Below are 15803 nucleotides of genomic sequence, written 5' to 3'. Positions count from 1 at the left end.
TGTGAAAATGAGACTGCTGTATACCTTCTCCACCTTGAGTCCTTACCAGCCACAAGATTTGTTAGTATACTATCTAAACTAGAGGCTCGCAAACATTCTCTGTGAGGAGAGAAATATTTTAGGCTTTGTGGGACATCCAGTCTCTGTATAGTTGTAACTACTCAACTCCGCCCTTATAGTGTGAAAAAAGCTGTAGATTTTTCATAATCCATAATTCATAAATGAATACACACATAAACGAATCGGCATGGCTGTGTTCTAATAAAATTTTCTTTGCAAAAATAGGTGGTGGGTTGGATTTGATCCACAGGCTATGGTTTGCTGACCTGTAATGTTAACCATAAGTGCTGAGTATGTGAAGTAACCAAAATAATATTTTACCCCCTCCTGTCCTCCAGTTAATCTTACTCCACACTCTCCATCCTCATCATCTTTCTACAGTCAAAAGCAGAACTCCCATAAAACAATGGGACTGGAGGTAGACTGGATTCTGGGAGGTATGTATTAGGAGGCAGTAGATAGTAGTATTTGTATGGGATGAAGGTACATTTTCCACAGTCATGAAACTCAGATTTGCCAAAAAAAAAAGACTTGTATATTGAGAGACTGAATATACAAATGGACAATGGCCAGACCATATATAAAAATAGAACTCTGACCCACAATCTCTAGCAACCAGTCCAGGAAACAAAACAACAACCCTTGTAGCAATTGGCCCTAGACCGCCAGGACTCAATTAATAACTGACAGCTTCTTTAATTTTTGCCCCCACTTCCAACACACTCCTAACCAATCACACAGGATGCTTCACTTCTAGCCCACCTACAGCCTCCTCAGGCCAGCACATCTGAAGTCTTCCTTTTTTTCCACTGTAAAACTCTCCCACTCCTCTGCCTGCCTTTGTGTCTCTGTCAAAATGCAAGGGATGGTGGCTGACTCCTTTGCTAGAGTAAGCTCTGGATAAACAAACTTTGCTCGTTCTCATTTGAGTGGTCTTCATGAATTTCCAATAAGTTGCTGTTGTTTTCCTATATCTAAGCTAAAGTTGCCTCATGATGTCCTATTCCAAATTGTTTGTTATCAACCTGGCACCACCATCCCTGATAAGGCAGGCGACTACATTTGACAGACTCTCCTTTACTACATGATTCTTTGTTGGGGTTTTCCATGGACTGGAATTCACATGAGATTTGGAAAGGGGAGATGAAAGGGATGCTATTATTCATGGGTAGAGTTGCCAGATTTTACACATAAAAATGTAGGACACACAGTTAAATTTGAATTTCAGATAAACAAATAATTTTTTAGCATAAGTATGTCTCTTTCCTCATACATTCTTATATGTACTATTTGGGACATACTTAAAAAGTTATTTGTTATTTATCTAAAATTCACATTTAACTGGCATCCTGTATTTTGTCTGGCAATCTCACTTATCCTGGAGGACATAGTAGCCAGGCTTGGTACCTTCACAGACCCCTCCAAGAACTCTCCCTTTGTGGTCCTGGCAGACACACGCTTTTGAAGATCTCTCCACAGGCTCCTGTTTTGAGGTTCTAACCCTTGGATGCTATGGCTTCTCACACGTTTCTATGAACTCATTCCAGTGCTGCAAGCTGATGTTGTTAACGACTATTTCTTTTATCCCTCACCTACAGCCTTCTGCACCTTCACTTCTCAGTTCTTCCCACAGTCATGGAAGCTCTAATTTCTATGTTAAAATCCTTATTTCTAGAATACTTGGAGTGGCTCTGAGCAAGTCCAAACTGAGCCACTTCTACCTCCACTCAGTGGTAGAAAACGTAGATGTGTCAGTTCAAAGCAACTCAATCACTTCTGATGTCTGTATAAGCTATTCAGGATTCTTTTGTTTTACTCTCTTCTATGAAGGGTTGTGAGTTCCTGGGGAGGTTAAATAGCTTCTGGCCATCAGGAGAGGGTCTACACCTCTCCTTTATCCTCACTGAGCTATAAACCATCGGGTAGACCTTATAACTATATATTGTCATCCACCAAGGCCTCTAGGCGATACAGGTAGCTATACGGTGTCCTTCTCATCCTGACCCCAAGGTGGCCCTCTAAGCATTTCTGTTCTCCTCCTCCTAACCATCCAACAAAGATCTTGGAAACTGTCAGCTCCTGTCCCTGAACCACACTAGGGCAAGGCAGCACTGAAAGGCTGTCTTCTGCTTACTCTCCTTAAATCCTGCCTTCACCCACTGCCACTCTAACACCAGGGGCCAGGTTGGATGAGGGCTTCTCCACAGGTTTACAGTTTCCCATGTCTTCCCTGGGAAGCCAGGCCCAAATGTCACCTTCTCCTGGACACGCAAGCATTTCTGTAGTAGCTGTCGTGTCTTCCCCTTCCCTGGACTCTGCTGAAAGAGTCGAGAATTCTCCAGCCATTTCCAAGTTGTCCTCTACTTGGCTTTCCCAGCCCATTTCCCTATCCTGGAAAGAATTCTTATCTCCCCTCTTCAGGAAATCTGCTTATCATATCGCCATACACTCTTATCCATCTATAGTTTAACGTATTCGTTCTAACCTCTCAGTTTTCCAGACTGTGCCCAACATATTCAAAGCCAAGCTCTTGGAATTAAAACAAACGTGCAACACAACATAAACCTTTTTCTCCTGCTTAAGTAAGTTCTTGGCTCTTACAATAAAAGAAATAACATGGCTTTCACAGCGATTGTCTCTGCTGTGTCCTTAAAAACTATTCAGAAATTCAGTGGTCTGTTTTAGGCTGTATCCACATTTCCCTGAGGTAACAAATGTCACAGCTTATGGAAAGGAGAACCACAGGACAACATCAAAATATACAGAAATGAAAGACCTCGACTAGTATTTCAAAACGTATCCCCTTACTTGTAATTGCTAGCACACTCCATCAGTTTACACTGCTAGAAACCCAGACCAGAAAATGCAAATGAAAAATAAGTAATAATCAAAGATTCCACAGAACAATCTTTTCCTGCTGTGAAGAAACACATCATTACGAGAACCAAATGGGCTCTCATAATTTTAGGCAAAAATCTATTCAGTGGGAATGTTAGCTATATCCTAAAACATTTTTTTGAATATAAAAATTAAAAGGGAGAAAAAAATGCCTTAAATAATCATGCAGTTTCGAGATGTTACCTACAAAGGAACCCAAATCAAACTGGCTTCAGGCTTCTCTTCAACACTAAGTTTCAGAAAACAATGGAATGATTTCTATAGATGTGTGAGGGGAAAACAAGTATTACTCTAAAATGTTATACCTACTTAGTTCTGGACTGGAAATATGGATGTGGGAGCTATTAGCATAAAGGGAAGAACTGCTGCCTTGGATGAGTAAGTTCACACAAGGAGAGATAGTAAAGTGAGAAGACCAGAAGGTCTGAGTCAGATGCGTAAGCAATGCCAAGCCAATATTGAAGGGATAGGCAAAAACAGAATAGTCAAAGGGAATGAAAGGAAGCAGCCAAGAGGAGGGTAATTGTCAGGGAAATAAGAATCTAGAACTTTTCTACACCGTGAATCTGGAATCTACTGGGTTGAAGAGAGCCAAGAAGTACAGTAAGGTAAGGGCTGAATACTTCCTACTGAATTTGATGACAAAGAAGCCACTAGTAATAGCCTTAATTATAAAATTTGTAAAATTTAATCAATGAAAAATTTAAAGACATCTGATGTGTACTTTTATAAATCTAATGAATCACTAGCTTTTAAATGAATAATAATACATTTGTTCCCAGTAACTGAGATGAATTGCCCCATAACATTCAGAGTACAAGAAATGGCACATCCCTTTTTATTTTTTTTAATTGCGAAGTATATCATACGTACACAAAGAAGTATGTAATATACATGTACAGTTTAAGAATGATAAATGAAAACCTATAAGCCAAGTTAAGAAATAAAACCTTACGAAGTACATAAAAGGCCCCTGTGTGTCCCTCACCACCCCAGGCCTCTTTTCCCCTCTGCCCCTGAAAAGTGATCAAAATCTGAATTTGGTGATAATCATTCCCGTACTCTTCTCTAGATTATTTCCTATGTATGTCTGTCTAACAAAATATTGTTTGTTTTGTTTGGTTTAAAACTTCTAATAAATATAATATTGAATGCATTCACCTACAGCTTGCCTTTTTTGTTTAACATTATGCTTTGAAATTCATCCATGTTGATGCACGCAGCTACAGTCCATTCATTTTCAATGCTGTATAGTATTTCATGCTATGAATAGTATACACCACAATTTATTTATCCATCCTATCACTGATGAACACTTGGTTTGTTCCCCATGATTTTGCTCTTATGAACAATGGACCAATTAATATTCCTTTACATGTCTCCTGGATGGAGCTCCGAGTAGCCTGTCCTCTCCTTCTATACATGTATCCAATACATCTGCCCATTTGTGTCTGATGTCTTCATTTAGTGGCATCCAAGATGGTCAAAAGGAAACTATTCTAACAACGCATGCACATTCTTTGAATTAAAATTTCATCATTATTTTGAATATTTGATATGGAAAAGTTGATTTAGATTCAATATCCATTAGCAAGATCACAAGAAATTTCAACATAATATTTGTCAGGGAAGAAAAGAAAGAGCTGTTAGATTCTGTAAATATAATATCAACTGTTCATTTTTGAATGATTGTAAAAGGCTTTAAATTTTGCATTACTTGTGTGAACAAATTTATTGTCAATGATGACTATGCAGAATTTAAAGAGATTATTATTGAAAAATGTTCAACAGGAACTGGGCATAGCCACTTCAAGCAAAAACTCTTATATAAAAAAATGCTATGCTCGTGGAAGCAAGTTCAAGTTTCTAATTTAAAAATGGAAATTATTTCATCTGAACAGTTACATAAATTCAACATCTTCCTTGACACATTTTGTAGTAGCCAGCCTCTGAGAAGGAACCCAACAATTCTTGTCCCCTGGTATTCATGTCCTGGTGTAGTTCTCTTTTAGATTGACTAGGGTGGACCTCTGAAACTAATAGCATTATTGCAGAAATGTTGGTGTGTGACTTCTAAGACTAGGTCATAAGAGACAATGTGGCTTATGCCTTGCTCTCTCTTAAATCACTTGGTCTAGGTGGAGCCAGCCATAGTGTTATGAGGACATTCAAGCACCCAACGGAGAGCCCCATGTGCTGAGACACTGAAGCCTCCTGCCAACAGCCAGCACTGACTCACCAGCCATGTGAGTGAGCCATCCTGGAAGCGGCTCCTCCAGACCCAGTCAAGCAAGAGGATGCATCTTTTCTAAAACATTTTGAGAGATCCTGAGCCAGAACCATCCAGATAAGCTGCTCCCAAATTCCTGACCCATCATAAACTATGTGAGATAATAAATGTGTATTGCTATTTTAAGCTGATAACTTTTAGGGTGATTTGTTACATAGTAATAGATAGCTAATACACTTGTTATTTTATTTTCCTTACCATAATTACACAATATAAAGACAATGTCGATTGTTTTCAATAAATCCCAAATAGATGCCCCTAAATCTCCTTCTAAAATGGAGATAAGCTGTGCTGTTGGAAAAAAAAAAAAAGCAAAAGCTGGGATTGCCAGTGTTCTGGAGCTGTCACTCTCAGACAGACACCTTCAAGTCATCTTCACAAGCTCCTATGTTTCTACTTTTCTGTATATTGAGGCAAAGGGACAAAAAGGACAAAGGGCAAAATAGACCATGGTGGGGGTATTAGAAACTTTATTTGAAAGGTTTACAGGAAGTTAATGGGCCTGAATTCACTCTCTCTATAAAGCATGATGAGGATTGACACATTTGGAGGCCTTAAGCATTAAAACAATAATGATGCCTTGCTATGTGCAAAATAAAAACTACAAAACTATGATGTGTGTAAGAGGCCTCCCACATCTCTATTTTCCCACGATGCTTTTTTTGAAATGTCAGTTATCAAATTCATCTTAAAAATCATTTTAGTGCCTCTGTTTTGTCTCTGTACTCATAGTTGGTCCAACAACGCTGTTTAATCTAGCAATGATAAAACACTCTTTACAAACATAAAGATCCATTTTCTAACATGAACACTGTTGATCATACCACCTCCTGTGCCCCAGTTATCATGAAATCAATCATTTTACCTTCCAGCTACTAGCTTTTCCCGAGGGGCTCTTGTTAGCCAAGCTACCTTTGATAAATGCTTATTCTGTTAATATTCCTTTGAAGCCCATTATGAACACCCCTTTTACCCAGAAACTGCAGTCTCTGGTTGGTGACTAAAATCAGGGCGGTAGGGCAGAGGGGAACTCATCTCAGACCTGCAGGCCTCCTGATACCCAGGTTGTCCCTTTCTTTGTCCCATTCTCACCTTACATGCATGCAAAGGGCCAACCTATTTATATCCTCATCGTGGAGAAGGATTCAGCAGGCAACAAGTGCTACTTTCTGAGGTCAGCAAAGGTGCTTCACAATATCCCTTTTCAAAAACAAGATCCAGATATACGGCAGGGACGGGGCTCTGAACATCCTGCATACGGAAAAGTGCTTTGCTGCATTTAAGAAGAGCTGATTGGGGCCAAACTCATGGAAATCAAAGTGATCTCACAGTTTGAGCCCCCATTTGTTAGATTAAGCACACACTTAAGGCATGGATAAAGCAGGAGCCTAAAAAACCTTTTATTTTTTTAATAATTGATGTTAAAATTCTGAAGCTGAGCTATGCAGTATGATAGCTACTAGCCACATGTGACTAATTTCAAATTAATTAAAATTAAACACAAAATGCAGTTCCTCAGTCGCACCAGTACTTTCAAATGCTCAATAGCCACATAAGCACTGTTCTAAAGTATTTAAGTTATCGTGGAAAAGAAATTAAAAACTTCAGTGAATTCCCTTACATCTATTTTATGATTTGACACTGTTTTCAAGTTTGAGTTACACATTTGGGGAATTGGCAGGAGAACCATAATATTTTCAGAGTCTGGAGACCCGTAAAGAATTTAATCTGACCGTAGCCAGCAGGATCCTTCACAGCATTCATATCCTTGACCACCCCTCCACGCCCCCCATCAATAAACCATTGCCCTGGACAGTCACCCTTGCGCACCTCTCATCCAAAAGACCGACATTTAATAGGAGCTTCCGCTAGTTTCCTAGCAACGGCGACGCGAGCCCGCCCCTTCCCCCGCCGTCCCTCTCCTACCTTATTAGACTGGAAGGGGCGGGGCCTGGAGTCCTGTGTCCAATAGGAGGGGAGCGGGGGAGGGAGTCCCGGCCGCGTCCCCGTCGCCAGGGAAACCACTGCAGCTGGAGGCCGCGCGATGCCGAGCGCCGAGGAGCGGGCCGCGCTGGCCGAGCAGAACGCGGCCGAGGAGCCCGGCGCGGACCCGCGACTGCGACTCCTGGGGGCCTGCGTGGCCCAGAGCCTGCGGCCGGCTGCGGGCGCGTGGGAGCGCTGCGCGGGCACGGCCGAGGCGGAGCAGCTGCTCCACGCCTTCCTGGGCCACGATGCTGCGGAGGGGCCGCGGCCGCTGCTGGTGGTGCGGCCCGGGCCCGGGGGCCTGGCGGTGCGGCCGGGGCTGGACGCGGGACCCGAGTCCGGCCCGCCTCGTGCTAAGGGGCTCTTTTTCCTGCGCACCAGGCCCGAGCCGCCGGGCCCCAACAGCCTCCGCGGCGCAGTGCTCTGCGGGGACGTGCCCGCGGCGCCTCTGGAGCACCTGGCCGCGCTGTTCTCCGAGGTGAGGGTGGGTTGGTGGCCCCGCGCCGGCTTCAACTGGGGAGGGGGAGGGGGCGGAGACATGGGCGGAGGCGATGCCAGAGGGGAGGGGCCAGATGTAGAGGGGCGGGGCCACGGGAGAGGGAAGGCTTGAAGGGGAGTTTGAGGAGTCCAAGGGAAGTGAGAGGTGGTGGGGGCGGGGCCAGAGAGGGGGCGGAGCTGGATGGAAACAGGCCTGGAGACGGCATCTGAGACGAGGGTGAGCTTAGATGGGAGCTGAGGGGAATCTGAGTAGGGGCCATGCCACAGTGAGCATGCGAAGGAGCTAAGGCTTCCTTCAGCCCTGGTCTGTGTCCAAGCCTAAGGCAAGGGGAGGCTGGAGTCTGAAGAGTGCCTAGGTCCTGAGCTCCTTTTAAGGCGGTCTCTCTAATCCATCCTGTGGACTGGGGAAGACGGGAAGTGGTGAACAGAGGGTCATTTCTATTGGGTCAGGGAGGCGGAGGAGCTGAAAGTCTAGGAACAGTTGTTACTTCCGGAGAAGAGTTCGAAGAGGGAGGTGGTTTGGTTTTGATGTTCGTCTCATTCGTTCATCACACAACCATTTACTAAAGGTCATCTCTGCGCCAAGGCAAGAAGTTAGGGCATCCAATTGGAAATATCCAACAGACGTTTGGAGGGGTCTGCCTGGAGCTCAGGGAGGAAGGTCCCTGGAGATGTGGATTATGGGGTGCTTCAGTGGCACCATAGCGGAAGCCTGGAGAATGCAGATTTCCGGGGGGGTACCCAGGAGAGAGTCTTGGGGCATTTAGGCCTTTCTGAAATGGGAGTGAACTTCTCTGCAAGTCTGGTGTGTGTGCTTGATGGAGGCTTGATGCCCTGGATCCTGCGGGTTGTGAAATAAGTATTTACAGAGTACTGGCTATATGATGTTTCGTGTGATAGGTGCTATGGGGAATACAAAAGAAATAGAAGACAAGATCTCACCCATGAAATTAATCATATATTTATCCAAAACTAGTGTCACTGAGGTGGAGGTAGAGCTTACCTAAAGTCCACCCCAGTGCTGGAACCAGATCCTGCAGGCGCCCAGCTCTATCAAGTGTCAGCCCTACAGTTGCTTTCTCAGGAGGCTATGGGTGGGGGGTTTCCAGGGAAGGGGCTAGGGTGACAGAGGAGCTCTCAGGGGGCCCAAGGAAACTAGGTTTCTCAGTAGAGAGGGAAGTATTTCAGTATTTCAGCTTTACTGCTGTGCATTGTCTGAACACCATCGCTACAGAAGTCCAAGCTTGGATCAAATGCCCTAATGAATGATAATAATAGAAAGAAGTGCCATTGGGTTCAGAGGAGAGAGAGATGCATATGGTCTGAGATCCATACTTAGCCTCAAGTGCTGAACTGGCTCCCAAACAGAGAGAAGGAATAGGATAAATAGAGAGCAAGGTAACTTTCAAGGTGTGAGGAGCAGAGTGAACAAAGGTTGGGAGATAAAACTACACCTCGTGTATTGGGGGTGGTGGGCTTGGACCACGGCTCCATCTCAGAGTTGTGTCATGGCCTAGGAAATACGGTCCAGCAAGCAAAAGTAATTTTGAAACAATTCAAATCCTCACATGGTCCAGAATTTTCACTGGTGCATTGAAAGAGATTGGACCAAACTGAATGTGCATCGGTAGAGGACTGGGGGAATGAACAAGGAACGATTGGTGTGGAACAATTTCTTAATTTTTTTATTGTGGCAAAAAACCCACATAAGGTAAAATTCACTCTCCCAACAGTTTCCAAATGTACTGTGGAATATTGATAATCCCATGCACATTGTTGTGCACCAAATCCTCAGGAACCCCCACCCCCCACAGCACCCTGCATGACTGAAACTGCACCCACTAAACGACTCTCCACTTCCCCTTCCCCCAGCCCTTGGCAACCCCCACTCTACTTTCATCTCTATGAATTTGACCGCTCTGGGTACCTCATTTAAGTGGGATCATACAGTATTTGTCTTTTTGTGACTGGCTTATTTCTCTTAGCGTAATGTCCTCAAGGTTCATCCGTGCTGTAGCATGTGTCAGAATTCCCTTCCTTTTTAAGGCTGAATAGTATTCCATTGTATGTATAGACCACGTTTTCTTTATCCACTCATCTGTGGATGGACATTTAGGTTCCTTTTACCTCTTGACCACTGTGAATAATGCTGCAATTTAAGATAATTTTCTTAAAGGTACAGAACTGTGTGTATAGTATGCTACCACTTCTGATAAAGAGAGAAAGGAGAGAGGAAGGGAGGAAGGAAGGAGAGAGAGAAGGAGGGGAGAAAAAGGAAAGGATAAAGGAAAAGAGGGAGTGGGAGAGGAAGGAAGGAAGGAAGGAAGGGAGGAAGGAAAAACATTCACTAACAGGCTGGTCCGCAGGCCGGGGGAACCGGGTGACTGAGGTACAGGGGTAGGCAGAAGACTTACTTTCCACTGTAAAAGTTATTGCACCTTTAAGATTTGGACCATGTAAATTTGTTATCTATTTAAAAATCTAAAGAAAATAATTTATTTTTAAAATACCTCCAGGCCTTTACCTTCATTTCTCAAAACCTCTAACAGCAATCCTTGGGCCACTCAACCCTCTCCTCTCCCATGTGCTTCTTTTACACGTCCTGAAGCTGATCCAGTGTCACTTTAGAACCCTGCTCCCCTCCTGTCCCCAGGCGCCCCCCTCCCCTCCCAGCTCTCCTGCCAGCTCTCCTCTCCACCTGTGGATCAGCGTAGCCTCGGGCTGCGGGCTCCCCTCGTGCTCCCACCTCCCCACTCAGCAGCACTAAACCGGAAAGAATCAGCTGGCTGAGAGATGTCTTCCTGTGTTGTGTTGGGGAGTGGGGGGTAGGCAAGGGGTGATGCTGATGAGGCGAGAAAGTTATAAACTTTAACATTATTGTTGTCCTGTTATACTAGTACGAGGTAAAAAATGTTAAAAACATGCATCCAGGAAACGTTTCTAAGAAAGAATTGACAGAATTTAGTAATGAGTTCTGTTCCCTTTCCTCCTCCTCCCAGTCACTTTATGCCCTGCTGCCAGCTTCTTTTTCCTAGAGCTCTGGAACTTGGGTGCCACTTTGCGGTTTTGTGTTTTGGGAAGGGAGCGTGAGATTTGGAGTCTGATGGGTTCGAATCCTGGTTCTGTCAAATTCACCAGTGTGACGGGAGCAGGTTAGCTCACCTCTGTCAGGTCAGACGACTTCGCAGTGTTCTCAGGAAACTTAGAAATAACATAGTAGGACACCTGGACTAGAGTGTGTTATGCTGTAGGTATTCCAGAAAGGACAGGAATTATTCTCACTCTGCATCCCACTTAAAAGCTTCCAACCTTCTCTGACTCATCCTTGTCAACTTCTACCCAGACCTGGCTCTTCCTGGAGAATCCAGCTGTATTCCCCCCCAGTTCTACCTCTGAGCCTGGAGGTGGGATAGGTGTCCTCCTTGCCCCTCCTGCTGCTTCTAGATTCATATCAAAAAATATCATTTGAATCTCAGGCCATCAGACGAAGCCACCCTCTCTCCTCACTGCTGTGTCGTGCACTGACAGCAATGCCCTCACTTCTCCACGATTGGGCTCCTGGCTCCTGTGACACTCCCCAACTTCACTCCTCTCTTACCATGTGGCTATTTCTACAGACACATAAATGATCCTTCCAATAACCTGGCCTCTGGGCTCCTTGAAGCTTTTTCCTCCAGTGGTCCTGTCCCCTTCTCCATCTCAACCACTTCTTCCCGTGGCCAGTCCCAGACCTTGCATTACCAAACCAGCCCCTCATGATCCACTTTCAGCCTCCTCTTTCTCTGATTATTACTCCTGTTTTTCCTGCTCACTCCCTCTAATATCCCCATTCAACAAGCCTGTGACCCTGCTGGCACCTCCAATTCTTTGATCCTGCCATCTTCCCGCTGTCCCTCATGCACACCCCTGTTCTTCCCCCGCTTACCCAGCTTGAGTGCCGGGCTCCATCGTTATCCTCATCATCATCATTCCCTGGCATAAGCTCCTGACTTACCGGCCTCTCCCTTGCTTTGTGGGACTTGTTTGGCAAAACCACAATCCTGCTGAAACCCAACTCTGTCTACTCCATTCCTGCACCCGGGAAGCTGAATGAGGCTAGAGAAAAACCAACTGGCGCCACTTTAAATTCATGAGCCTGGACTTCCAGCAGGTCTTTTATGCTTCCCAGCCAACATCCCATACGTCCTATTTTAATTATGTTCTTGCTCTTCTAGATCACTATTGCACACTTTCTTTTTTTCCTCAAATGCCCAAAATCTCCTCTACAAACCTCACTTTGTGATGCTCTTACTTCTTACTTTGTTTTAAAAAAAATGGAAACAATAGAAAAAAATTTTCACAAACTCTTAATCTACCCCATCTGCCAATATCTGTGCTCATATACTCTGCCCTCCCTTCCGTCGCTACAGATGGACTGTCTGCTGCCTTCTGATGCCAACCCTAAGACTAAAACTGCCACTTTTGCTCTGAATCCTGTCCATTCTCATCTCCTTAAGGAGGTTGCCCCGGCAAGGCTCCCCTCTCTCCTACCTTCTTATTTTTTCCCTCTCCACTAGGTAATTCCCATCAGACAAAAATCCCCTTTCCTCCCACCAGCTCTCATCCCATTTCTATGGTCCCCTTTATAGAAAGATGTCTAGAATATGTGTCTACTCTTGCTCTGTTCCATTTTTTTCCTATTTTACGTTATACTCACTCATTAGGCTCTTAGCCTCACACTAAACAGAAGAGAAATTAAGAACTTTATCAAAGTCACCAATGACTGCCTCTTGACTAAATCGAATGGCCATTTGCCAGTCCTCTTCCCGCTTGAACTGTGGGCAGCGCTTGGCAGAGCTCGAGCTCGTGATGACCCTGTCCTTCTGGAAGCACTTCCTTCACTTGCCTTCCAGGACATCTGTCTTCTGTTTTTCCCCTGTCACGATGGCCACTCCTTCTCAGTTTCCACTGATGATACCACCTCTTCTTCCCAACTTTTAGCACTGAGAGCTCTAGGACTCAGGCCTTTGACATCTCCTCTTCTTTATATGTACTCAGTTCCCTGGGGATGCTCATTCAGTTTCAGAGTTTTATGAACCATCTGTAGCTGACACCTCACAAGTTTGTAATCTCCAGCCTTTTCTGCTCCTCTGAACTCCCAACTACCATATCCAACTGCCAACTCAATGTCCCCATTTAGAAGTCCAATAAATATACCAAATTCTAACGTGTCCAAAAACACACTCCTGGTCTTCCCTCAAGAACTTACTCCAGGGGGCCGGACCTGTGGCCACGTGGTTAAGTTTGCATGCTCTGCTCTGCTGCGGCCCGGGGTTCACCAGTTTGGATCCTGGGCATGGACCTACACACCACTCATCAAGCCATGCTGTGGTGGCATCCCACATAGAAGAACTAGAATGACCTACAACTAGGATATACAACTATATACTGGGGCTTTGGGGAGAAAAGGGAAAAAAAAGAAGAGGAAGATTGGCAACAGATGTTAGCTCAGGGCCAATCTTTAAAATAAAAAAAGCTTACTCCACCCTTATTCTTCCCCACTTTAGTTAATGGCAGCTCTATTCTTCCTGTTGCTCAAGTCCCAACCCTTGGTCATCCCAACTCCTCTTTTTTTCTCACAACCCCACAACTAATCCATTAATAAATCATATCGGGGTCAGCCCCATAGCCTAGTGGTTAAGTTCGGCATGCTCTGCTTCGGTGGCCTGGGTTTGCAGGTTCGGATCCTGGGAGCAGACCTACACCACTTGTCAGCCATGCTGTGGCAGCAACCCACAACACAGAGGAAGATTGCCACACATGTTAGTTCAGGGCTAATCTTTCTCAAGCAGAAGAAAGAGGAAGATTGGTAACAGATGTTAGCTCAGGGCCAATCTTCCTCAGCAAAAAAAATAAAGAAATCATATTGGCTGAGCCTTCAAAATTTATATAGAATCAAACCATTTCTTATCATTCCCATCACTACACCCCTGTGCTAAGCCACTGTCTTCTGTATTGTAGCAATAACTTGTTAAGTGATCTCTTTTTCTACTTTTGCCTCCTGGAGTCTATTCTCAACATAGCAGCTCGAGTGAGTCTACCAAAAAAGATGTCATAACAAGTCACTTATTTGTTCAGAACCCTTCAATGCTTTCCATTCCTCTGAGAGTAAAAATCAAAATCCTACAGGCAGGCATACAGCTAGAATATACAACTATGTACTCGGGGCTTTGGGGAGAAGGTTTAAAAAACAAAAAAGAAGATTGGCAACAGTTGTTAGCTCAGGTGCCAATCTTTAAAAAAAAATTAATTAAAAAAATCCTACAGGCAGGGCTGCATGTGATCCAACCCCTTTTACTCACCCTGACTCTTCTTGCTCACCCTCTTCCAGTTTCACTGACTTCCATACTGCTCCTTTATCACACTAGGCATGATCCTACCTCAGGGCCTTTGCACTGGCTGTTCCTTCTACCTGCAATATACTTTCCACAAGGATCTGTTTCCCCCTTGTCCTATCCTTCCCAGTGTTTGTACAAATGTTACCTTCTCAATGAGGCCCTCATAGATCACTCCATTTACGATTGCAACCCCTCCAGCCCACACTCCTGATCCTCCTCACCTGCTTTATTTATTTCCTTTTTCACAGAACTTATTGTTTCTTGACTATCTCTCCAATAGAATCATGAGGTCAGGAATCTTTATCTGTTTTGTTCACTGATGTGCCTGGCCAGCACCTGGAACAGTGCTACCACATAGTAGATACTCAACAAATATTCATCGACTGAATGAATGAGTAGCTTTTCATTTCATGGAGAGTTCATGTTCATTATTTTTCTATCACTCAGAGCCCTCCAAAATCCAACCCCAAACCTACCTACCACTTTTTCTTCAAACAACATACATTCAGTTTTTCTATGAAACTCTAATGAGTGCTTCCTATATGCCAGACCCTAGGAAGCAAACCCGCAGTTCATCCTCTCTCCCCGTCAGGCCCTCTGCCCTGGGTCAAAAGGGTCCTTTCTTGACATGAATGTGAGAAGAGCTCAATTGGTGACATTATTTCCTGGCACTCTCTGTTCACCTGTTGTCATAAGTGCTCAGCTCAGTGGTTGTTTCCAGACGGACCAGGCAAGCATCATCCTCCGAGATTTCACGTGCTGGGTCCGGGGATTCTATTTCATAGCCAGATGGGCTTATTGACCATATACAGAACCCAATCCACCATATGAGTCCATAGTTCCTTTTCATTATTTACTTGGTAGTTACTCAAATTACCTGATCACCTGTTTTTCATTCCAGTTTTCCCTTTCCATTAGTTATGAGCTTTTGACAGGCAGATGTTCCTAGTGAGTTGTATTAGTTCAACTTTCTAAGTTTCTAGTGTTAGAAAACTCAGTTTAAACTAGCTCAGAGACTTCAAGAGCAGCTTGATTCAGGAGCTCAAATGATGTCATAGGACCTGGTCTTTCTGCATCTATAAACTCTCCCTTCTGCATCCTGGCCCAGTGCTAAGGCTCCTTATGGTAGTAAGATGGCCACCAATAGCTCCAGACTCATAGAAAGGAGAAAAATTCTCTTCCTTGAGAAGTTCAGATAAGAGACTTTGGCCTGACGCTTGTTGCCTCAGATTTGTCCACGTCCACCTCTGGATCTGGAGACTGGTACCAGGTGAAGAGAAACTATGTCGAGTGGCCAAAACCAACTAATGTTCACCCTACAGATAGATTCAAGATCCTCAACTTTGCTTCCTTTTTTAAGATACCCCCTCATACCACCTATAGACAGCTGGTCATCCTTACCTGCATTAGTCCTGTTTTTTGCCTCTGGCCTTGTGACAGTTTCAGTAACCTCCTATGCACCCTGTTGATGAGGGAGGGGTTCCTGCCCCAGGGTTATGGGGATGGCCAAACATACAACACTGGAGAGATGAGACTGACAGCAGTTTATTAGTCACGTACAGTCACAGCCCAGAGTGGGAGGACACTGTGCTATGCAGGGCCATGTGCGGGTTGTACTTGGGTAGAGTGAACAACCAGGGGCTGTGGGAGGTAAGCTTTGTAGTATAAGGAGGGTGTGGTGCCCATTGGTTCCTGTG

At 44.5% G+C, this 15803-nt stretch overlaps 1 protein-coding gene across 8 annotated transcripts in view; it reads left to right on the top strand.

Moving 5' to 3' along the window:
* The first annotated feature begins 7292 nt into the window (after positions 1–7292).
* The window catches only part of DNAH9 (dynein axonemal heavy chain 9), a 324423-nt gene continuing 315912 nt past the window's right edge, over positions 7293–15803 (top strand). For all 8 annotated transcript variants that reach the window (XR_006890674.1, XM_046676357.1, XM_046676358.1 and 5 more), the window contains exon 1: positions 7293–7709. Coding sequence is in view for 7 of the 8 variants with exons in the window: in XM_046676357.1 (XP_046532313.1) it covers positions 7293–7709 (417 nt within the window). In the remaining variant the exon portion in view is untranslated. The remainder of the gene's footprint in view (positions 7710–15803) is intronic.

This window comes from Equus quagga, chromosome 11 (assembly GCF_021613505.1).
Source record: "Equus quagga isolate Etosha38 chromosome 11, UCLA_HA_Equagga_1.0, whole genome shotgun sequence".
Lineage (NCBI taxonomy): Eukaryota > Metazoa > Chordata > Mammalia > Perissodactyla > Equidae > Equus > Equus quagga.
Note: the sequence above shows the minus strand (reverse complement) of the source record. Positions and strands in the feature narration are given on the sequence as shown.